Raw genomic sequence first — 26758 nt, forward strand, 5'->3', positions numbered from 1 at the left:
AGGTGAAGTGGTAGAACATTATGGCTATGGTAGATGTGTAATACAATTTTTATCAAACTGTGTTCCCCCCATTGCAAACGCAAAGCTTGAGTGTATAACTGCAATAAGGATTTTATGCTAATATGCCAACCCCGTACGTAGGACAGGTACTCTGCTAGTATATATATATAAATGCCAAATTCCGATCAACGCACAGGCCAAACCGTAGTACCTAGAATCATAAGATTTTTCATACATATTGCTCTCATAGCGTAGGCAGACGTATAAGAAGAAAGCGTATAGGAAGAATAATAATTAGTTTTGGGTTTTGATTACATTTGTCTGCAATTTATTTAATCATCAGCTGTTATATTAGAATACAAATTAAGTTTACTAAGGTTATTTCAGACCATATAAACATCATAGTTGTGTGTCAGTGCAGTTAACCTAATTTATTGGGCTTTTTTATTTTTATCTTTTATATTACTACGCGAGGGCTGTTTTTGTGAACAAAACTCCTCCATTATTTCTGGACCGGTTTAACGTCAAATAATTTGTCTCAATTCGTAGTTTTGCATAAAGGTTTTAGAATTTAAAAACCCTTACCCTTAAGGGCACGAGGGCACGAGACGCGCTCAAAGGTCGCATTTTCCCCATAAGAATTACATTGAAAACAAATTTAAAAACAGAAACAGCTGTATATAAAAAGAAACTCACCAGCTGTTTGGAAGTAAATATTGATGTTTGTAATATTTAGGAGGTTATAGACAGATCTAAACAGACAATCAGTTTTGTTGGAAGACAGGAGGAGGAGACAATTAATAGGAAATCTTATATGTATGGGAAGAGTAGAGGAGAGGCCTGGTCTCACAGTAAGGAATTCAGGCACACAATCACTTGGGGAGATGAATCATTTTTCCAGTTATATGCTAAGCAACTTATTTTGGAAGAAAAAAAAACATGAAGAATATACACATCATGTTGTAACAGTGGTAAAGTAAACCTACCTAAAGTCAGATAAAACAAATACATACTAGAAATGTTTACTTGTAACTTGTACTGTCTTGATACATTTGTAGAAAACACTAAAAATTAAGGCCGGGTCCAAAAAATGCTAAAATATTTTTACCAGAACCGTTTATTATTTCAGTGCTATTAAATAGCGTAAGTATTTCAATTATTTACAGAAGTACGGTATTTAGTCGGGTCTTTAAAGCTCATCGAAAATTGTGACTGTTATTACTGTAGTTTTAAAATAACTTCTTTATACTATCGGTACTTGACAGTTGCTCGATTTCGAGTAACAGGTACACTAGTCCATCGCTGTCTAGCGAGTACTTCAATGTTTTAAATAACTTCTTGATCAGCATTGTACGTGTTATTAAACAATGTTTTAAAGCCACATAAAGAGCCCCTTTCTCCCAATTATCAGCCAATCCCGGAATCTCAACGAACTCAATTTCACTTTTATTTGTAGAAAAATATACATTTTATAAGACAAACAATAATAAGTCAACAAATCTTTATTTTTCAGTAGCAAAACTGAATGAGCTAAAATATCTTCCAACAAACACAGCTTTCAATCTCCATTGCAAGGTGAAGTTGCTTTGGTGGTTGATCTATGAACTAGTTTCATTAGCTTACCTATACAGCCTCTAGATTTCACTATATGACTGGTGGTAAAGGTACAAGATGGTCAAAGGTACAACACTCTCCCCTACAATTGAAATATTACCAATTAGCATCACTTTAATAATATTTAACAATCTATAGACATCATTATTTTGAACTGTACTCAAAGCTTTACAAATAACAGGGCTCAGTAAAATAATTTTCAACATTTAATCAATAATAATTGATTTTCTCTGTAAGCAAGCACGGTCTGCCATCATTGCCCAGTTAAAGTACTGTAGGCCTACCTATAGATTTGCAGGAGACTTCTTTATCAATTCAACAATACAGCTTTATGCTACAGTCCAACCTCTGTATAACGAATCTGAAGGGACCGAACTGAATATTCGTTATATCAAGGGTTTCGTTAAAACGAGGTTCGTTATATAGAGGTTATGTTTACAGGAATTTCGCTAAGTCGAGGTTCAGAACCAGCGTCGGTCAATATAGGTCGGGATTAGACGTCATTAAAACACAATTAAAGTAGCATAGGCTACAATACTTTACAGTACAGTGTTTACATTGTACAGTAGAACCTAAATTATCCGGCACAATAAAAGGGAGGGATCTTGAATATTGCGCAATCATGACAATGGCATTGACCTTGGTACAGGTAAAAAAACTGTAAGTTTAAAATCACAGCTTGTTCTAACCCTCCCAAAACCTAGCCAAACACTGTATTGCGTAGTCATAAACCATGTAAAGAACAAAACAAAACAGTAGTAGAAAGTTTTGTAAGCTACTGCTCGTGATAGGCCGGTAGGCTACTTACAGTACAGTACTGATTTATCACAACAGAGGAATGTCAATAGTAATCATTTATAGCATTGGTGTTGCTAGTTGAAACAAATCGTATTGAAAACAATACAGTCAATTATTAGATAAGACATTATAAAAGTGTATAATCATAGCCAACTTAAAGATAATAAAAACACTCGAAAAGGAATGTTAAAATAACGATGTTGCTATTCTTTCTCTTTGGTTTTGTTTTTATATTCTTTCTTAGGTTTCTCTTCATCCAAAAACTGTACAATTCACCATAGTTATCCCATATCGCCCAATCACAGATTACTAAACATTACGTCATCATCAGTCCTCATTGAATGAAATCAGTTCTCAGTTGCAACATAGCGCGCGCAGCGAAAGCAGACAGAGATGTGTAAAACCACGTAAAACGGAGCAGACAAATGTTAGCGCAAGCGATGACGTCACCTTTCCATTTCATTTGATAAAGAGACAGATTTTTCAAAAACAATAAAGGGGTGGGGGATTTGTTATATCGAGCGAAAGACGTAGACAATTCGTTATGCAGAGGTTAAATTCGCAATGTAGAGGTTCTGACAATGATAAATTCGCTATATTGAGGTGTGTTATTTTAGCCGAAATCACGAAAAATTCGTTAAATCAAGGTCGTCGTTATGGTTTGTTCGTTATGTAGAGGTAAAATATACATTGTGTCTTATGGATAGTTCTAGGGGATTTAAAAAAATTCGTTATATCAAGGAATTCATTGTATCGAGGTTCGTTATATCAAGGTTAGACTGTACATTGAAAAAATGGTTAAATTTCCCTGTTTTTTAGTAGTGATTTCTATATACTGTACCCCAATGCATGTATAGGGTATCATGATTTAATTCTAGGGTTAATTAGTTTAGTTTTTATATTAAAATTATTCTTTATTTATAAAAAATTTTAGTTAGGTTTTTTATTTTTTTTGGGAGAAAGCTTTATTTTTGCCATGTAAATATATGTTTGTTTGTTTGTCCTTTATGGACTCCGAAACCGCTCGACAATTTGTAATGAAACTTTCAGGCATTATTAAGCATTACTCAAGGATGGTTTTTGTGAAATTTGGTGCAGATCCTTCAAAAGGGCTCCGCCCCAGTGGCTCTGGAGTTTCCTATGTTAACCTTATGAGTACTCAGATTTAAATGTAATTAAAGAATCTTGACAGCTGGTTCAACTAAACAATATGATTCTGTGATGTTCAATAGCATTAAAAAGTTAATAGCCTAGGTTTACCAACAGGGTGGAGCACGAACTTCAACCTGGAGGCGAGTTAGCGTAGCGAACGAGCTAACCTGAAGGTAAGTGAGCGCAGCGAACGAGCTCCAACCTAAAGGTGAGTGAGCGTAGCGAACGAACTTCAACCAGGACAAGATTGAGCCTTGCAAACGAGCACCGGGTGGCGTCGTCGTCCTGTAATCGAGCTACTAGGAAGTCACGAATTGTGGATATTTATAGTCATGCACTGTGGATGCAATACTCCCTGCGATTAACGTCCGCACAAGTGAGGACTAGGACTATCCGCAGTACTATCCTGATAATTAGACCAATTCACATAGGAAGAATGTGGTTCGGATTCCACTGTAGGTCCCTTAGTTGCCATTAGCTGCATGGACATTAATTAACAGCTGTGTCTAAAGGTATATGTCGCCTTAGTCATTAACAAGGCTACAAGATCGCGCCACTCATCCTACACTCATCTCCATTCATACTTGGCAATACTTATCCATTCAATACCTAATTTGTATGGTCGCCATTTCATTAAAAAGTATCCCAGTCTGTATAATATTCTTAAGAAAAAGAATTTTCAATAAAAACGCAAAAAGAATTACAGTATTTTATTAATGTAGAAAAATCTGGTCTTACATAACAAATTAACTAGCAAAAAAGTACTGTATTATGCTGTATTTGCTATGGATTACCTTATTTTGATACTTTCTTATTTAAAATATATTATAACCAATGATCAGCCTCTACCTATAGCCTTTGCAGCATAAAAAAGTAACAAATTCATCTATGTTGTTTTATAACTAGCAACAAAAACATTAGATAGGCTCAGTATTCATATTTTTCATTAAAATTTCAAAATTCAGCAAGAGGTAAATTTGATATTCATCACTGCCTAGTTTCAAAATATTAAATGTTAAAAGGTGCATCTAAAGTAGGCCTACCTATTATTACACACTTTGGAATTTTCTTGGTAAACTATCTCAATTTGCTAACAAATATTCTGTTCAATTGATATTATTTATAAGTGATCTTATGTCCCCTTTTTTTAAACACTACATAGTTAATTTTTGTTATGTTTTTCAGGTGGACAGTGAATGAATAAATTGGTACCAGCAGGTTGTACTAAACAAAAGGAGTTCTTTTGGAAGTAAAAAACAATTATCCATAAAAATATTAGAAAACATACTCTTGATACTTACTACTCTAGGTCTAGTATCCTTTTACCAATTCGATAGGAATTTAACAGAATATTATTTAAACTCAGTTAAATAAGTTATCAACTAGAATTTAAAAACATTACTGATATGTTTAGCTTTTATCTATCTTCTTTTACTAAATTTATCAACTAATATATTACCAAAGATGATAAATAAACTAACTATGAAGTGTTAACAAATCAAGATTGAAATAGTTATTGAAATTTTAACAGTTAGAAGTGTAAAGAAAATCAGTGTCCTATATGTAATCTTAAGGTAGATTATAAAAACCTTTGAGGTAAAATAATTATCCTATGGACCTATATAATATATCAAAATTAGGTCTACAAATTGCTATCAAGTCCAAATCAATGATGCTATAAATTTAAACTTAGTATTAAAACACTGTAATTAATTATTTAATTACAAACTTTGTGAATATAGTTTGAGCTGAATGTGGATGAAATTTTTGAGAATATAATTTTGTAATATCTAGTCTGTAGCTTAGTTAAATTTTCCAGTTGTTATTTCTCTAAACAGACATCAAAAATAAAATATCAATAATTAGAAGGACTTTGGGAATTGGGGTCTTTACTTTCACAAAATTTAGGCAGATTTAGGGGAAGAAATCTATGCTCTCCACTTGATCCTACCTTTAAAACAGTAGATCAACAGTTGCGGTTTGCTAAAAAATCAATCAGCTGCAGCACACATTAAACAAATAAACGGTATCAACATTCTGACACATACTTTCTCCCATAAGTTTGTCAACGACCTTTATCATGTGTAAGCGGCGAGAGTAAATATACGGAAATGGGATTTGTACAATTTTGTTCAGAATTTAAAGGACATACTAAAGTTTAATCAAAATCTATCGGGCCATTTTTGGGAAAATCAGATTTTTCCATTATTTTATGGGGTTTTATGGGAAAATGATATATTTACAATAACTTTTAACCCATAATTTTTACAGAAATGGGATTTGTACCATTTTGTTCAGAATATAAAGGACTGTAACTTACTAAAGTTTAATCAAAATCGTTCAGGCCATTTTTGGGACAATCCTATTTTTCCATTATTTTATGGGGTTTTATGGGAAAATCCCCATTAAAAATCAAAATTTTTTAAAAATGAAAAAAAAACTATTAAAATTGTGAGGACCATAACATAGGCTACTATGTAAAATCAAAACGGGATTTTTTTCTAAAATCCAATTTTTTGTTATTTTATGGGGTTTTTACGGGAAAATAACATAATTTACAATAACTTTTGAACCGTAATTTTTTACAGAAATGAGATTTGTACCATTTTATTCAGAATTTAAAGGGCTACAACATACTAAATTTTTGAATTTTTCGGGCCAATTTTGAGAAAATCCGATTTTTCTGGTTTATTATGAGAAAATCCCCATTAAAAATCAAAATTTCAAAAAAATAAAAAAAAACGCCTGGAGATACCATGGATTAGAACCTACACACCAAATTTCATCGAAATCGGACCAGAGGTGTAGTCCCTAGCTCTGTACACATCCAGACACACATACATCACTTCGAAAACCACTTTTTTGGGTCCAGGGGGACCCAAAACGAATATATCCACTCAAAACTCAAACTCGAAAATTTTAACGTAAACAATACTTTCTCCATATACATGGTATAGGGGGAGAAAATAAAAATTAGTGGGGGGAACTTCCCCTCAAACTGCCAAAAGTGTGAAAGATTACAGTTTCAGATTTACTCTATTCTCATCAACCTAGTTTGTGGGATTCATATAAAACTATAGTTAGCTAAGGTGCTTTATTTCAATAAATTCTATATTGGCCAACATAAAAACTACAGTGGTAAATCCTAAACAGTGGATTGGGGTTTTGGTTGTATGTTGTTGCTTGATGATCCAAAATTAATCCTTTGCATTTTTAACACCGAAACTAGCATTCAACTTCAGGATCAGGTAAAATATAGTTTTTGATTGTTATTAGGGATACCAAACACGAAAACTCTAAAACCACCAGTTCTCATTTTACAGAAGATTATTTATTTATGATTATTATTTTGATTTGATACCCACCTATTTACATTGGAATACTACCTTTACACCACTAATATTCCAGGAACAATCACATTATGCGTCTTCTAGTTGCTCTTGAGACCCACAATGTGTAGTATTCTATCAAATATGCTCATGATGAAATCCCAGATGCTGCTGAATATTTCACAAATATGCATCCTCTGTATTCAACAAACACAGTTAGAATTTAGAACTAGTCAAGTGTTAGAATTGAAACAATAATTAATAGTGTAATGTAATTTTCATCACTCCTTAACGAAAGTAACTATTTTCGATAACAGCTGACATCAATGAAAGTAGTCGTTTCCCAAGCTCTAATTTAGGGCGAGGGAAAATCGATCAGCTGATTTTCCCTCGCTCTAAATTTACTTTCCCTCGCTCTCAATTAGTTCTCCATTTATTCACTACGCGCGCTAGTGTTTTGTTACGGTTTAACTTAATGATTTTAATCAGCTGTATGTATTTTTAAAAGTTGTGTTATTCTTTTATTTTGATGTTTAAACAAAATTTATTGAGAAATATACGTTGGTTTCTTTTTAGAAGATTTTATTTTATTTTGATGTTCAATCAAATTAATTGAGAAATAAAATAGTTTTAATATTACTGAGGTCTGCTATTCTGTGTTTGTGTATTTTTGCGTCGTTATGAAAAGTATCGTTCATAACTCGTACCGAAAGTTATTATCCGGCACTTGCTCCATTATTCCCGTCCTCGGCTTCGCCTCGTACGTGAAAATAGCTCTCACATACTCGGCTTCGCCTCGCACGTGAAATTGGGGTTCCCTGTGTTCGGCTTCGCCTCACACAAAAACTTGAGCGTGCAACGGAAAATGCCACTTTCTGTCCTAGTAATGAAATATACTATTTCCTCCTTAAGAAATAATAGAACAAATCAATATGTTTTAGAACCTAACCTTGACTAGACATTGATATAAATCATACCCCCATGTCAATAATTCTACCTATGTTTTACCATTTAATAAGAAGAAAATTTGACTTTATGTTATGTGAGTGTTAACATACCTCTACTATTGAAACTTTTCATAGTTAAAACTGCAAAACAAATTATGGCCAGGGGAGGATTTAAGGCTATATCTTGGTGGGGGGGGGGGGTGAATCACGGGGGGCGGGGTTATGGAATAACCCCCAGGGAAAGGAAGGAGGTCCCTGGGGGGCCTCCCCTGGGGAAAATGTTAAATAGGCCTGATTAGAAGTAAAAAAGTGAAAATCTATGCTCTAAAACCGAATGTGTTTCACCATGACAGTTTTTAACAACATTATGCATTTTGCCAATGTAAAATTAAAATATAAAAATAATTAAAGTCATTGTGAGATGAACGAATTTTGAAATTTTGAAACACCCACTCTAATAGAAAGAATTAACTAAAAAAAATCTAAATGCGAAAAATGTTTGTGCCATAATTTATTTAGTAGAAGACTACTGTATAACCAATTAACACTACATCTTGCCCCCCCCCTTAAATGCGACCCTGATTATGGCTGTCCTATGAATTTCAAAAACTTTTTAAATATGTTGAACTGCTCATGAACTTGCTTGACTTTCTCAAACAATCCTTTTAATATCAGGACTATCAATAATGCACCTGTTTTGTAATTGAAAAACATAGTTATATTCCTTGACTATGGTGGATCAAATCTCAATTTGATTAATTAATCAAACTTTGGTGAAATTAATAAATAGATCAACCAGCGAGCTAGTAGGCATATGTGCCAACAGAAACAAAATAATCACTCTACTACTAGCAAGTGGAGTTGCTAACTTAAATATATAAAAAATCATTGTAGTTTTGTACTGAAGAAATACACTGACATATTTCTCTGTGATTTAATTTAACAGAAAAGGAGCAAAAAAAGAGTACCTTACATGGAATTAAACTGATATTACTTACAAGAAAGAGTCTGAGCTAGGAGTATATTTTACAGCGTAATTAGAAGTAAAAATGAACCTGCTATATCAAAATGCTACCAGCTAGGAACTAAATATGAACCTTTATTAATTAATTCCTACAATCCATTATGAAAGAAGTAAAAATAAAAAAAAACCTTTTATAGAAGGAATGTAGTAACAATGTAATCTTCATCATATTTTACACACTATTTAAATTAGATTTTAGTTTGAAAAGCAATTTGATACAAAGGAAAATATATTTGATATCTAATAGCGTAAGGCATTGAAAAATATCCGTAACTCTTAAAAAAGTTATTTACTTTGTTTTACAAACAACTAAAAACTGTAAGTTATGTTGCATCATAATCATAGGTACTAAAAATTACGTTGGCATCAAGGTATTTAACCTCTATATTAGTAATTGTTAAGTAATCCGCAAGCCAACACCCAGAAATAGGTAATAATAAGTTTTTCCATTTTGTGGCAGACAATTAAACACTTATTAAATCTATACGGTATACAACTTTGTTTAAAATTTGCAATACATCCTTCTACTTCACACCATCATTTATGCACATAATTATTTCTTTAAATAAGCTTTTTAATTCTTTTCATTACAAAAATGCCACTGGTGTAGGCACTACAAAAATTTTGTCTTTGGTTAAAATTTTCTTCAAAAAAGTGTTATTTAATGGACTTATTTACAAACGTTTCGATTGTGTACATTACCATTACCTACTGTATATACTTACAGCTGATTTCAGTTAACTGTGCATCCAATATGTTTTCCACAATGTTGGGTGGCTTATATTGAATAAAAAAATAGGATGATTAAGCGTTTAAAAAGATTAAACTGTGCTTACATAATACAAATTATTGTGATTTCATAAGTTACAAATTATAATAATTTATGATCATTCACTCTTGCTATTGGAATTAATTATCTGCAGTTGAAGATTCTTATCATCCAACTAGCAGACTTAAACTATTTATAAAAATTAATGTTTTTTATTTAGTTAGTTGATCTATTTTGTCTGTTGTTGTTGTGAATAACTGAACCTTTTTAGAAAATAAGGTTTTAATTGTAGGGGAGAGTGTTGTATCTTTGACCATCTTGTACCTTTGACCACCAGTCATATAGTGAAATCTAAAGGCTGTATAGGGAAGCTAATGAGACTAGTTCATCAGCCACCAGAGGACTACTTCACCTTGCATTGGAGATTGTAAACCCTGTTTGTTGGAAGATATTTCAGTTTATTCATTTTTGCTACTGAAAAGTAAAGATTTGTTGACTTATTATTGTTTGTCTTATAAAATGTATATTTTTCCACAAATAAAAGTGAAAGTGAGGAGGTATTAATGTTTATCCTCTAACTACTCTCAGGCCTGCTTTTATAAACGGGCAGACTGGTTATATGCCCAGGAGCGCCGGTGGTTGAGGGGCGCCTGGCGGGCGCCGTACAACTACTGCCCTCCCGTCCTAGGAAAAAAAAAGGGGGCACTGCTTTTGAGTTTGCCCAGGGCTTCACTGACCCTTAACGCGGCCCTGACTACTCTTGGATGTTTGAAACTGATATTATCACATATCTTTTGAGAATATAATGGCGGGAAGCGCTAGTGTTGTACCTTTGACCACTTAATAGTGGTGTTTTTTTGACCAGGTCAAAGATACAACATCATCTGTATTCAGTGTAGTTATTACTGGTTTTTATTGAAATATGTTAATGTATTAATATTAAGCCATTGTTTTGTGGAACCTACAGGAGGTTGTCGCGAAGCTCCCCAACACTGCCAAATAAAGTGGATAAGCACGTCAAAGAGAATTTTTCAATTTTGCAGTGGACTTTTTATCCTAAAAAGTAGAATAAGCCATTTTTTAATCTTGATGAAATGAATAATAAGTTCAACTTTGTGTATCTGGTTTTATATTTTAAAAACTATCATGAAAGATATGTATTTGTTTTTTTCTACCTGTTTTGGGCTGAAATCGATATGTTGGTCAAAGGTACAACACCCACTGGTCAAAGGTACAACTGCATGTTGAACCTTTGACCACTATGTAGCAAATTGTCTTTATTACTAAAAATAGGTTAAAACTCATAACAAGGAACTGGAAAAAATATTTATTCTATGGATGAAACAGTTAAGTATCATCGTTGATTTTTTTTAAATAATTGGAGCTTTCCTGTTCCTACAAAAAATTGTTAAGTGAAAACTGGTCAAAGGTACAACACTCTCCCCTACTATTTTACTAAGAATTAAGTGGATGCACTGTTTTATGTCATAACTCAAACTCAACTAACTTTATTTACCTTTTTACAAACATAGAATAACAAATAAACATGTGATTATAATTAATTAAAATAATCTAGTCTCACAACATCCTCCCTTTTAAGTTTGAAAGTTCTTCAACTAGCTTGGTTTGTGTATATTTCTCTTTGGACGGTTGTATGGTTCTGTATTCTGTATTGTATGTGTATTCTCCAGACAAATTTTAAATATTTTAAATATTGTTAGTCTAGGTTTAGGTACATAGACATTGTTTTTACTTCTTAGTCTAGTATGTCTTGGATTTGTTCTATCAGTACCACATCTATATTGAAATATATTTTCAGAATTTTGTAGACATATAGATTCCTGATAGGTAATATTTCAATAATTTTGAAAAGTGGGTATGAAGGTTCAGTTTTGGTTTTATTTAGCACTAGCAGAGTACCCGTCCTTCGTACGGGGTTGGCATATAAGTATAAAATGCTTATTGCAGTTATACTCGAGCTTTGCGTTTGCAATGAGGGAGGACAAATAGTTTGATAACATTTGCTTCTTTAAATTTACAGTATTCTATAGTATTACACATCTACCATAACCATAGTGTTCTACCACTTCACCTAAACAATAGAGAAGAATAAATTATCAAAAATTCGCAAAATATCACAAATTATTCATGAAATTAAAAACATAAACATAACTGTAAACAATCATACTTTGACAGCTAGTTCTCATTGCTTATCACAGTTTTGTATTGCTGCTTGGTTCAAATTAGCTGTTTTCATAAATGCAAAAAAATATAGTGCTGCACCCTGATGGTAAATCTTATAACTTTTTAATGCTTTTGCATATCATAGAACCAACTTTTGAAGTTGAAACAGCTGACTAAATTCTTTAATTCCCTTTAAATATGAATACTCATAAGGTTAACATAAGGAATTACAGAGCCACTGGGGCGGAGCCCGAAAGGATTTTTGAGATAAGAATATGCCTATATGTTAATCGGGAATGTGAGCTATCATCATGCCAAATTTCAGACCAATCTGTCCAGTAGTTAATGCGTGATTGAACTTCAAACAAACAAACAAACACACAAACTTTCACATTTATAATATTAGTAAGATTATCCTGATGAAAGATTTTTGAACTTAAATTGTTACATAGCTGGAAAGGTAAACAAATCTCTAATACAAACAACAAGTAAATAAATACTTCAGCTGATTACTAAGAACAGTAATTCATAACAGTTGAATTCTCTTAGCTGTTCTTCAGTGGAAATAAACTTATCAATAGTGCGCTGAAAAGCAGACACACCATTTGTCACACCAAATGGAACCCTACAGAACTGATAAGGTTTTCCTGCTGCCTCAAATGCTGTGAAGCATTTTTCATGTTCCGATATTGGTATTTGATGGTAAGCCTCCTTTAAATCTATAGTATTTGAAAACATCAACTTGAAAATAAATTCTCAAAAAACAAATTTCATCCGTTTTTACAGGCACGGTGAACCAAGTGAGACTGAAAATAACTAAGTTTCTGAGTCAGATATAAAATTTTCAAGTGTCCTGAACCAGTTTTTGAATGCTCTACTTGCAGAAGGATTTTCAGGATTAATATGTTTGTTTGTTTGTTTTCAGATTAATTTCTCATGTTTGTGCATCAAAACAATTAAGGCAGTTATTCCTCCCATTTAACCACAATAGTTACCAAACCTTCTATTTAATTATAAATCATTATATTTTACACTAGCTGGCCCGACAGACGTCGTCCTGTCCTAATGTGGTTTTATGTAAAATGCTCGTTTATTTTCAAGATGACCTCGTTCGCATGGCTCAATCATGTCCTGGTAGAAGTTCGTTCGCATGGCTCAATGATGTCCTGGTTGAAGTTTGTTTGCTACGCTCACTCACCTTTTGGTTGCAAATTAGCTGTTGTCATAAATTAAAAAAATATAGTGCTGCACCCTGTTGGTAAACCTATTAACTTTTTAATGCTATTGAATATCACAGAATCAAATTAACAGCTGTTAAGATTCTTTAATCTATAAGTATAAAAGAGGATGTTTGTATAATATATACGAGTATATATTTGGCAGTGATAAACTCAGACACCGCTGAACCGATTGCCACGAAACTTGGTACATACGTGTAGAATTTCATGGAATAGGTTTATACACCATAAATTTTGTGATCCGTCCAATCGGCTCCGCCCCAGTGGAGTTTCCCATGTTAACCTTATGAGAAATGGAATTAATGAATCTTAACAGCTGTTTCAATTAAACAAGTTGGCTCTGTTCTATGATGTTCAATAGCATTAAAGTTACAAGGATTACCATCAGGGTGCAGCACTATTATTTCTTTTACATTTATGACAACAGCTAATTTGCAACCAAAAGTTGAGTGAGTATAGCGAACGAACTTCAACCTGGAGGCGAGTTAGCGTAGTGAACAAGCTAACCTGAAGGCAAAGTGAACGCAGCGAACGAACTTCAACCAGGACGTGATTGAGCCGAATAGAAAGACATTAATATAAGAGCAATAATAAAGAATCGGTTATCCTTTGTACAGCACGGATAACCGATGGATGGATTGTGAGAACACAATCCATCGACAGTCCTTCAAAACAATTCAAAACGTGGACAGCGATCGGATGTCTAATTATCCCAGTTGTGAAACCGTGAGGTCCACAACAAGGGGCCAAGACCACAACCACTAAACCAATCTTTGCTACCATCTGAACCACGCTCTCGCACCTGCACCCAGGCAAACAACTTGGAAGCGTGATTCCAATTAAGTGCAGGGACGAGGAGCGGCTTTCAAATCTACCAAAGAACAAGAAAAACCATGGAGGAAGGTCCAAGAACAACGTGCCATTTGAGAGAAATCAGCTGTAACAAACAATAAACAACAACAAACAAAACATTAACGATAATACATGTAATAATACATCGTTCTCCTTTTAAAAAGAGACGAGCTGCCATACTTGTGCTTTACAACAGAAAGAAAATGTGACCTAAGCATCCATTACCATAAGTGGTGCTGATGTGACTTTAAAAACACAGCAAATACCTACATGACATAATTTTAAAAGATAAACTGATTTAAAGTGTAAACCTACTTACTTTCAAAACCCTACTTTTGATGTCATGTCAATAGATCTAAAAGAATATGTATGACAACATACCTTTAGCGTAGCAATATAATCAATTACTTGAAACTGATGCTTCATGGATGATATATGTTTGACCACAATTCTTCAATTTTAGTTAAACCTCTTTACATGTAGCTAACTACATGAACAAATTAGAAATGAAACTGTGAGCAATAATCTACATAACCCTCTAATAATACACATATTTCCTCAATCTAAATAAATCCATATATAAATTCCCAAGTACCCATAAACGTTTGAGAAAACTACAAGTCACACCCCCATAAACCATATAGGTACTTAATATGTTCGTCATGACGAGAAACCTTGAAACTATCCATTATTTCATAGATTAATTGCCCTTTAATTCCTTTCTAAAGGGAACTTTCCATATAACTTACCTAATGTTAAAAATACCTCAGCAGAACTTATTTGTTTGTTATTCTTTCAATTTATTAACTTATTAAAATCAGGTATGATTATTTTTTTGGTCTACTGAATTCTGTTTTGTTTATTTCATTTTAACTTAACCAATCAATAGTTTTATGGTATCTACTCAAGGGAGGTATAAAAGAGCCTTCGATGATGTCAGCTGTTGATCTGTTCTCTTGAGGGAACACCATTACCGCCACGATACGGTATAGAGCCATCAGCCTCGGTGGTGTAATGGAAGCGTTCTTGGCTGATGAACTGAAGGTAGCCGGACCGTATCCCACCGGAGCCGTTAATTTTTTGTCAAAGATTTAGCTTAGAATACTTCTTAACTGTATATCTTTTGTTAGAATTTAAGGCATTTATAATTTTATTTTCTGAACAGAATTATTTTCGATAACTAAATCTTCATTATATTTTTTCATTATCAGCAAGTTTGATCAAAAAGAGTTACAAAAATGATCCATAATACAGTAGAACTCCAATTATCCGAACTCCAATTAACCGAATCTCCAATTATCCGAATCGCTTATTTCAACAATTTTAAAAACGCAAAGCTACAGTAATAAGTTTTGCAAACTATCAAAGAATTGTTATTAAACACATTTAGCCAATTTTTGACTTTGATGGAACGCTATTGACTTAATAACATGTATAGAACACTTGTACTATGAGCATTGTAAACTGTAAAAATTATTATTAATTAAAAGTTCACTTAGAACCGAAAATGAGGATTTTTCTTTAAAATTCCCGGAATTCCGGTAAAACTCCGATTATCCGAATGGGGTCTGGTCCCTATTGATTCGGATAATCGGAGTTCTACTGTACAGATAACACAAAATACAGATTTTCTATAAATACTCGCCGAACAATGAAAAAAGAAATTTGATACTGTTAATAGAAAAATGCTTTTTTCAGCTGGGATAAAAGAGTGGCTCACGATCGACAATCTTCAACACAATCACTGATCACATACCTAGAGATATGCCTTTACTAAAAACCTTGAGGGGTGACAGATAACCTTAAGAAAAAGGCAAAACGTTTTGATCATATCTAGTTATAAAATTATTTTTTTTAAATTTATTGAAATAATTAACCTTTTCTCTTGGCCACCTAGTTCGGCCAACAACATACTCTTCATCACTATCACTTTCAAAAGCTGATTCGTATCGTATACTCTTCTAGCATTTGGCCTTTCCATATAAACTTAAAACTTGAAGCCAGCTGATATTTACTTAACGGAAGATTAAAGAAGTTGAAAATTGGGCAGTTAGCTCTAACAGCGAGTGTTGAAATCCGATTTTGTCAGTTAAGAGCATTGACTATATAGGTATGTTAAGAGTTAACTGCAGTTAGAGCATGGTTTAACAGCGGTTTAAGTGTATGGTGAAATGGGGCCTAAAACTGTCTGAAGCTGGTCAATTTAGATGGGATGTTTACCTGATTGAGTAAATGGAAGTTTAAAATAGATTCATACAAATTCTCTGAATTACCTCTTTGTGAATTCTAGAAGTGTATCTTGAAATTAATCATGACCTGCATTTCAATATTCCAGCAGGCCACTATAAAATTTCTAACCATTATTTTTGGCGATTTTTTATGATGAAATTTTTCTCGTGTTTTGGTTTTTATTATCTGATTAGACAGACATCAATCCCTCTACAAAACTTATTCTAAAGGGACATAGATAAGGGATGAATTTATTTTTACACACATTATTGTTACTAAAGTTTTAATAAAAATCAGTTCACAATTACCTAATTAGTAATAAAATTAATGCTACCTATGTAAAATGTCTGTTAGAACTTATTATTAAATATTACCATAGACAAATAGAATAAATAATAGACCGACAGCAGTGCTGTGGTTAGCATATGTTCTGGAGTACACCACTAGGAGTGCTGTGTAGTTACGGCGAGGAGCCGACGGCGACAGCGAATCCAACTCTGAACACACTCTAGCGACACATAACGGAATCTTGCTTTGACATCTATATTTATTCCATTTGTCTATGATATTACACAAGTCAATGCAAAATCCTACCATCCTACCAACTACAATTATGTTCTAATGGTTTAATCTGACTAGAAATTAACACACAAAAATCCTACATTATACCACTAGGCATGTTGTGCTCAAGTCAGTTTAACATCTTAAAACAAAAATAACAACACAATAATATTAACAAAAATTAAATCATTCATCATGAATATATTAGTCTTTTATTACTAGATTACCTATGTATTTTCATTAAAACTAAAAGTTATATTTGCAAGTAGTAAAACATATCTTCGCACTTCATAGGAATAAAGTTGTTAAAATTTTTACATCATTCAAAAGAGTTTAATGCTAATAAATTTGCTAATTTAATTTGAACTATTTTACTATGGTGTGTCAACTAGGTAAAATCTAAGGCACATTTGCAAATAGGACGGAAATAATCATGAAAACCTGCCTGGTTTTGATATCAAAGTTTCATACGATTTCTAAAAACAAGTCTTTATAGTTTATGTATATGACTAAAGAACATATTAGTTAAAACCTGATGAAAATGGTCTTATGAGAATCTATAGCCTACGATCAGACACAATTCAATGGAAGTTACAAACAGATGTTATTTATCTGACCATTTTCATGAGGTCTACTTCAGTCTATAAACTACTTATTCCTTACTAATTGCACTTATTTACCCTAAAGTATTTAATTACTTAAAGGTTAGCAAACTTGTCAAAAAAAATATTATTGCATTTTCATGATTTGTAGAATATTGGCTGAATATATATTTAAAACAATATTAGCGCCATGGTGAGGTATGAGTAGGCATACTTAGTGAGTTAAAAATAATCACATAAAAAACACTTCAATAGTAAGTAGTAAGTACGATTAGATAGTAAAGATCTTAAAATGTGGTAAGCATAAGTATGAAAATACTGACAAGTATTAGAAAGGGTTGTGATTTCCCTGGTAACTTAACTAATACTTAAGCAATAATGTACAATAAAATTAAATGTATCGCTAATATTCAAAACGTCCTGGGACAGTAGAATATATTTTTAAACCGTTGTTCATATATTTGTGAAGGTTTGATTTGATTGATCCTCTAATTATTAGCTTGACCTATGAAAAGTTGTTTTAAAAATCAATAAAATTAAAAAATATTCTATTATTCTCTGGGACTTATCAGAATAACCGTAGGATCATGTTAACCTTACTTAACTTCACACACCAAATATAAAAAAATATGGTTATCTTAAATTAATTTCATAGCAGTCTTTATTTTTTGAATTGTTTATCTTGTAAACACAAGCATCTTCTTAAAATACATACATGACTACAGTACAACCCCGCTAATCTGTCACATTCAGGACCTGGACTATGGCCGGAACAGTGAAAATGTCGGATTATCCGAGGAGCAGCATGTTCCGGATTTTTCCTCTGTCATGGAATACATGAGGTTTTTTGCCATTAGCGTAGAAGATATTCAGGATTTTGCCGTGATTACAAAAGTCAATGATAATGTTTCCGTGACCGCGCAAGACATTTAATATTTTGGGAGACGATGATGGTTTTGTTACTGCAGGAGGTATTCAGAAGTTTGCTGCAATTAAAGGAGATGATGGTCATCACAACTTCGGGAGATGTTAACCATTTTGCTAGGATCGTCAAAGACGATGATGTTTCCATAACCACAGGATTTGCCGATGATTTTATGTGATTGCAGTAGATGATGATAAAAATCTATTGCCGCAGGAGATGTCCTAGATTTGGCCACGATCGTGTGGGATGACGATAACGTTTTCCTGATCGCAAAAGACAATGATGATGTCTCCGTAACTTGGGGAGAAACAAGATTTTTGCCGGGATTGCGGGAGATGTTGATGATGTCCACACAACCAGAGGAAATGGTCACAATATTACCAGGATAACATTGAAACCGATAGGTGATGGCACGGTCGTATTCAGCGAAAAGTCGGACTAGCCGAGGTCGATTAGGGGAGTTATTCTGTACAAGCATCTCTTCCATGCATAGTCTGTATTATAAACTCTTCCATTGATCATTGATTGGTGAGTCTAAGTTAGCTTATACGCAAAACTAAAAATGAAAATAATATGAAAACTATAAATAAGAAGTAAAATCTATTTTTATACAGTTTTTATCGTCCAGTTAAAAACCATACAGGTAAATTTTTTTGTAGTGTTAAGAAAGCATTTATGTGAAATGCTTCCTTAACAATGCTTTCTTAAACGTTTCTGCCGATGGCAGAGAACCGTGTTGTCATGCAGTGGTCCATGACGAATGGTCCACTACCCTTGGTTGTCGTGCCATGGCCACGCGTCAATGGCACATGTTGTAAGTAACATGAGAGCTTGCAAATCGCATGGTTTTTAGTAGGACGGTAGCGAACCAGCCCTGCTTTTTAATTGGCCACTGTTTATGTGTTTTATGACTTATGTGTGTATTAGTTTACCATTTTCAGTGTGTTTCAGTATATTTTGATATTGTTAGTTATGGACAAGAATTTAAAAAAAATAAATATATATATGGAAAAATATATTTCCAGAATATCACTAAAACTTTTTTGGAAGGCCAAGAAATAAATGGATGTCCCAAGGTTAAACAAGCTTAAGGTCAGCCTATCCTATTGTTTAACATTTGGACTGGAATAGAAGACAATACTGTAATGAATATTGTTATAATATACATGCAGGCAAAATTTAAAATTTGACCTTAATTTGTGTTTTAATTTACCTAAAAAATTTGGAAATTACCCGGGGAGTCTGACACGAAATTTTCAAAAATTTTAAAATTTTAAGATTATTTTAAATAATGATTCTACTACTCATTCTGAGTAATTTGACATATAAAACATATATATTTGAAGGTTATTTAGTATAATAAAAAATAATTATCCTAAACGATGCACCTCTTTTTTGAGGTCCAAAATCCTCGTTTGGAACTAACATTTTGTTACATACTACTAACCAATTTACCCAGGATTTTATTTAAAGGATTACTTGTGTTGGCTAACCTGCAAGTTGATCTCTATGCTTCCAAAATACTAAATATCATCAGCTGTCAGCTGTGTTTCTGATGTAAATAGTAAACAGAATGTTTGTTTACATTTGTTGATTTGAGATTGTGGTTATTCTGGTTCTTGTGATTTTATTGTGTTTGTGCTGTGAAATTGGATTAGGAATATGCCTCGTATCAAGAAATTCAATAAAAGGAAATACCTTGGAAACCAATATACACCAACACCAAAACAAAATAATCAAACTCCAGGTAACCAAGGGAACAATGATTGTTTTGAAACTAGACCTATGCCTGATGACAATGTCAAACAGTCAACATCAAGAAGGAAATTGATCTATTTATCAATGATGGGTAAGAAGACTGATTATTTGCCTGATAAAAGCCAGAAGGGAAACATAATTATTGATCTATCAGTTCTAAATGATATTGTGAAGCAGCTCTGCTGCAAAAAATGTAACTCGAGTTCGGTTGAAATATTCGAACTTACTGAATTTCGTAAAGGGTTAGCATCTAAGTTAGAAATGTCCTGCAGTACTTGTGGGTATCATAGCAATTTCAATACAAGTAGGCCTACAAATATCAATATTGAGGGAAGGTCTAGGCCTATGATAGCCCATGAGGTCAATGTTAGGCTAGCCTACGGAATGCGTACAATCGGCAAGGGCCAAACAGCTGCCGAAGCCCTGTGTGCAATTATGAATTTACCGAGGCCCCCAAAAAGGTTTCAGATCTACAACAAACCTCTGGCTCAAGCCACAAAGAAAGTAGCTATTGAATCCATGCAGATTGCTGCTCGTGAGGCCATAACAGACAATGATGGGGATATAAACATTACTGCGGCTTTTGATGGAAGCTGGCAAAAACGCGGGCATATATCTAAGAATGGCATTGTTTCTGTTACTAACATGGTGACTGGAAAGGTGATGGATGTAGAATGCCTAAGCAAATATTGCCCTAAATGTCACTTGAGAGAGAAAAATGAACATGTCTGCATATCAAATTATTCTGGATCAAGTGGAGGGATGGAGATAGTCGGTGTGCATAATATTTTTCTACGATCGTTGGAACAAAACGGAGTGCGCTATACCACTTACCTAGGAGATGGAGACAGTAAAAGTTTTCAAAGTGTTACTGAATTGAAACCTTATGGTGAAATTGAAATTGTGAAGCAGGAGTGTGTAGGCCATATACAAAAGCGCATGGGAACGCGGCTGAGAAAAATGCGAAGAGAAACCAAAGGGGATTTGGTAGACGGAAAACGACTAACCGGTAAGAATCGGCTTACATTAAACGTAATTGACGAACTGCAGACATATTATGGCCTAGCCATAAGGCGTAACACTGATAACATTGACAATATGTACAGATCTGTTTGGGCTACGTACTATCACAGATTATCAACTGACGAAAACCCAGACCACGGCCTGTGTCCGCCTGGGAAAGATTCATGGTGTGGTTTTCAAAGGTCGTTGGTTACCAAAGAACCATACAGGCATATCAAAAGCATCCCACAAGCAGTCATGGAGTGTATAAAACCTGTATATAGGGATCTCTCAAACAAAAACCTGCTGAGAAAGTGCCTTCATGGCAAAACACAAAACCCGAACGAATCATTCAACAACGTAGTATGGTCTCGGCTTCCAAAACGGGTTTTTGTGGGACTGGAGACTTTGCAAGTAGGAGTGTGGGATGCTGTGGTAACCTACAATACAGGATACCTAGGTAGGGTGAAGGTTCTCCAAGAACTGTTCAGTGATGCTGGTGCTAACTCCGTTCTCGGCCTCAAGATACTCGACGAAGTTAGGCGCAGAAAAGCCGACAAAAGTACAGAGGAAATGGAGAAAAAAGCCAGACAAGCTAACAGAAATCTTAAAAGGAAACTAGAGGAGGAGGAAGAAGAGGAGGAAGTATATGGACCTGGGATAGCTGATATTTAATGGGTATGTGGTACTTTTCTTACCTAGTTCTTACCTAGCTTAGACTTTAACTTAAATTTCCCGAGAACTCAATTTTTTAACATTTAGGTACACTTTTCTCGAAAACTATTTGAGATAGAGTATTCAAATTTTTACCATAGTTTATTGTTGTTATAATGAACATTGTGAACCTTTTTTAACTCTGTAATTAACATTAATTAATATTTTAAAAAGAAAAATATGTTTTAAAAAAGTGCTTTTTTTAAACAATATTAAAAAAATTAATTTCTGTAGAACCAAGGGGAATAAAAAATAACGGAGAGGTTCACAATATAGACAAATATGTGTATAATACATGTAAAAATTTTCAAGTCCCTAGATGTAACAGTTTTCTAGTAAAGTGTACCTAAAAATAGCAAAATTAACATTGCGTTAAATGGCACGTCAGACTCCCCTTAAAAAATAATACTTTAATTGGCAATACTTATAGAGGTTGATCCTGAAATAGTAGCATTCTTAACAATTTAGTGATACCTACAAAACGCTAAAACTCGAAACCTTCGTATTTAGGGAGACACATAAATGTTAAGTAAGGCTTAGAAAGTAAGACACAGAAAATGTTTATAAAAAAAGGATAAATAAAGTCGTCAAAAATTTGTATTGTTATTGACAAAACACAACCTTTTCCAACAAAAAATATGAATTATTTGTTGTGAACAAACAGGAATGACTGTAAGAGATCATACAAGTTAAATGGTCCTGAAGTTGGTCCTTAAACTTAAACATACGCTGACTGTGATTCGCGGATAATTCTGGTTGTTTCAGCTTAAAAATAAATTGACTTATTTCATAGGACAAATAGTGTTGGATAGAAGTGGTTAAGAAACCCAAAAACAAGGAAAGATTGCTCATTAGAACTTATTCAAGCACTTCTATAAAACATAATGGCAAAATAGCAAGAAATCTCATTTCCAACAACGCTAAAATAAAATAAACAGCATTTGAATATATTAATGTGTAAAAAACTACAAATCACCAAAGTTTTCAAACTATGAAATATTGCACAATAATTTAACCATGGGACACATTACTCATTTGTTACATTAAAAAGTAACACTTCAAAGTTTGCTATTGTTAACTAACTACTATAGTTCGGCCGCTTAGAAAACGACCTGCACGCTAATGCTAAACCAATGCTGGAGGAGGTCGCTTTCTAAGCGGCCGAACTATAGCACTACCATAAAAAAAAACTGTAGTTTTAGCTTAGAACAATAAATTTTCCAAGAATTTTGAAAAATCTATAAAAACATGTTTGGGAAAAACAATAAGTTAAATTAAGCAATAAAAAAATAGTTACAAAACATGTTTGCTTATTATAGTATATAATATTTATTTAGCAATCATTCCATAATGAACAAAAAGAGGATATGGCCAAAAATGGTTTTACATTCAAAATATCTGCGTGATTAATCCTTAAGTAAATGGAAACCAGCACGATTTTCTGTTATACAAATTAATTCTATTAGCCTATCTCAACTGTTTCAACTAATAGCATATTAATCATGCAGTCTTACAAAAACAACTACGTTCTCTTCTCAGTGACTCATAACAGTAATACTACTTAACCACGCTCTAAATTATACATATATTAGGTCTTTAAAATACTATAATAAGACAAGGAAGCTGAAATATAACTGCTCAGAATTAATATATAAAAGTTTACTGTTTCCAATGCATGCATGAAGTAATAAAAAATTAAAAAATACAACTCAACCAATAGGGCAATAAAAAATACAATAGTTTTGTTAAAACAATCGTTGCACTAAATCACAGTAAAGTAATAAAAATATCCTGAATATTTAAACCAAATGAAAACATTTAATGGCACATAATGGATGTAAAATAAAAGTGTGTAGTGTACATTATGGAATTTTCTCAATGTAGAGTCGTATCTGTGCTGATGTGGAATGATAGGTTAGGTTAGGCTAGATGACTAGTCGTCTTACTCCACATTGGCAGCAGAACTTGGCGGCCAAGACAGGATACTTAGCTCCACACTCGTGACAGAACCTTGCCACTTCTTGCTCCTTAGTCTCCTGCTCTCCTCCCACTGGCGACTTGCGGTTCAGGCTGTGGGGAAAACCACTGTGACCAGTTATATGATAAAACTATATTTAATCTCCGAATTATTGGAAGAATTTGTGATGACAAGACAGTGATATTAGTATACCATGGTTATTTCTTATCAATTATGTCTTACAGTTTTTTGTGCTGGGCAAATTCATCTTCTATTAAATCTATATATACTATAATACGAGTAACGTTTGCACAAAATGATTTCAAAAACGGCTCCTTTGATTTCCTCTAAATTGTTAGGAATATCTTCGTTTCAGGCTAAAAAATAACCCTATACTAGCCACTGTTCTAGGAAAATTCGTTTATCGTTAAAAACTTTAAATGAAATTTCAATATTCTTAACATTGGTCTTATGGAAAGCTAGGTAGCCATGACAGTTTTACAAAAATGTAAATAAATGAATTGTAACATAAAATGCTTATAACAAAACATCTACAGTACAGTGGAAAATTACTAAATACAGTACTAAAGAAAAGGAAATCCCAAAGTATCCATGAACTTAAAAAAAAAAAAAAAAACTACAAGAACACCTCCATAAACCATATACTTAAAATGTTCGTCACAACGAGAAACCTTGTGCAAAACTATCCATTATTTCATAAATTGCTCTTTAAGGTGGTAATTCCTTTCTAAAGGGAATTTTCCATATTATGTTACAAATACCCCAGCTGTACTTATTTGTTTGTTATTCTTTCAATTTATTACCTTATTAAAAAATCAGGTGTGATTATTTGTTTGTATTACTGTATTCTGTTTTGTTTATTTCAGCTTAACTTAACCAATCAAAAGTTTTATTAATACTTATGAAGTCAAACGGGGTGAAGCCCGTGGGTAAAATCGTAGAATACTTTACCGCACAAGATTATACACCAATGCTGAACAAAGAGTATTGAGGAAACCGCAAGGGCGTTCTGTAATGTTTGACGATGCGCTTCCGGTATGGGCCACGATCCTACGGATTATAAAATAGAAACGATATGGACACAAACAAACAAATGATCCAAAAATAAACATGTTTGTATTATTTCAATGCAACTGTCAAAAGACTTCCAAAACGAATGTAGAGATTATTGATAATAGATTCCATTCAGTGACGTCATTCTTTTATGTTTTTCATCCATACAGTTTCTGTTCTAATATCTGTGGATAAGTGCAGGGCCGAGTGCTGTTTGCCTAAACACTTTGATGAGGGTCATTTTATAGCCTGAGGCTTGGCGGGGCGAGTGCTGGCCAGGTATCGTATGGGGGTGGAAAGATCGACCAGAGAGGATGAGCAAAATTTGTTTTAGAGATAAAATGAAACTGCTACAATCTAACCTTTACCTAACCTAACCAAACTTGCTGATTATGAAAAAAAAAAAATGAATGAAGGTTTACTAATAGAATCGATATTTGGGTAGCCCATTTAAAAAATTGTACCCGGTCTCCGTTACATCGTGCCCACTACACCCCCTTCAACTAATACCCCTCCCCTGAAAAACTCTTACGCTCTGGGGAGACCAACGGCACTCGAGCCTATCTGATGGTTTTGACAGTTTATAACCCCTTCGGTAAAGAATAGAACGGCATTCGCTCCGTTTCCTTCCGAGGATGGTCCCATTGTTGCTACGTTCCGTGATCCGAATGACTAAGTCGCTACCAGAGAGCGCATAATATTCGCAACTCGCAACAATTCTAGTCAACAGCACATTAGCTGATAATATGTTAAATATTATCACGAGTTTGTTATTGAACTTGATTGTAGATATTTTCAACCTCCTTCAATCATTTCCATACAGAAGAACAATCAATTTGTTCTTCTGTATGGAAATGATTGTTAATTAAATTAGGAATGAAGAGGGAACATCTACTGAAGAGAAATTGGCTTAAAATTTAACTAAATGTGGCAATATTTAACCCTCAATGCATCAAGCAAAAACGCCTTAGCGTTAAGCAGTTTTTAGTGAATTTCCCTATAGGGAAGTAGCTATTACCGTAGGTGGCACGGTAAGACCTAGGCTCAGGACCGATTTACTTTTTCATTTTGATATCCCCAGAGGCCAAAAACACCATTCGTTAAAGTTTTTATATATGTATATATTTATATATAATATACAGGGTGTCCTGTAATTAAACATCCAAACTCCAGGAAATGGTTCTATGGGTCAAAATAAAGAGAAAATCAATAACATTTTTTCTAAAATCGCTTCGTTAACCAGATATCCACCATTTTGTATTTTTTACATAAACATTTTTAGTTTTGAATTTTTTCAACCGATCTTTATAGTTACTACTTGTGATGTAGATTGAGGTAGAAAAGACCAATGTTAGAAAAACAATTCATCTAGATTCAACTTAAAATTTCAAAATAGCGGCCATTTTAATTTTTAAACCTAAATTACTTAAAAACGGCTAATTTTATGAAAAAATGTCAAGAACACTTTTATTTAGCGTTTTTAATTCCCTATCAAACGATACCAAGTTCAAAAAGATCGAATAAGAAATAGCTGAAATATTACGATTTTTAGTTGTAAAATGGGGCAAACCTGACTAGCTTTTGCCTTATTGTAACCCATTTTACAACTAAAAATCGTTTTCAAAGATTTCAAATTTTTATCACGATCAATTAATTGCAGGCCTACCTTAGAGCTATGCCTCATAGATCTATGAAGCAATTTCTTTTATCATTAGATATAAAATATGGACTAACACGATAGGGTGACATTTCATTGTGAAGCATTAGTTTTGGCTTGAAACTGTCAGATATTGTATTTGCGAAGGTTTATATGTATTCCTATACAGTAATAGTTTTACTAGCATATCTGAAAAAATGCACATTAAATATGCAAACCAACTCCTGTTCTGAATATAAGAAGGTTTCAACTTACTACAAGATTCCCGAACGTAGAACGGGCACACAGCTAGTAAATAAATGAATCTTTATTGTCACATAATGTTTTCATAATATAGCAATGCTATAAAACAAGTGACATAGTCAAAATACA

The 26758-nt window shown here is 33.4% G+C and overlaps 1 protein-coding gene and 1 long non-coding RNA gene across 3 annotated transcripts in view; both read right to left on the bottom strand.

Moving 5' to 3' along the window:
• Positions 1 to 6873: 6873 nt before the first annotated feature.
• Positions 6874 to 9685, bottom strand: LOC128988429 (uncharacterized). Its single transcript, XR_008490382.1, has 2 exons — positions 9590 to 9685; positions 6874 to 7090 (listed from the first exon to the last, which is right to left on the bottom strand). It is a non-coding gene; the product is annotated as an uncharacterized LOC128988429 (long non-coding RNA).
• Positions 9686 to 23494: 13809 nt separating this feature from the next.
• Positions 23495 to 26758, bottom strand: part of LOC128988560 (uncharacterized) — a 75408-nt gene continuing 72144 nt past the window's right edge. For both annotated transcript variants that reach the window (XM_054409952.1, XM_054409951.1), the window contains one exon: positions 23495 to 23768. In XM_054409952.1, coding sequence (XP_054265927.1) covers positions 23624 to 23768 — 145 coding nt within the window. In that variant the 3' untranslated portion in view covers positions 23495 to 23623. The remainder of the gene's footprint in view (positions 23769 to 26758) is intronic.

This window comes from Macrosteles quadrilineatus, unplaced genomic scaffold (genome assembly GCF_028750875.1).
Source record: "Macrosteles quadrilineatus isolate MER2022 unplaced genomic scaffold, UCM_ALF_1.0 Scaffold_3__2_contigs__length_128488019, whole genome shotgun sequence".
NCBI lineage: Eukaryota > Metazoa > Arthropoda > Insecta > Hemiptera > Cicadellidae > Macrosteles > Macrosteles quadrilineatus.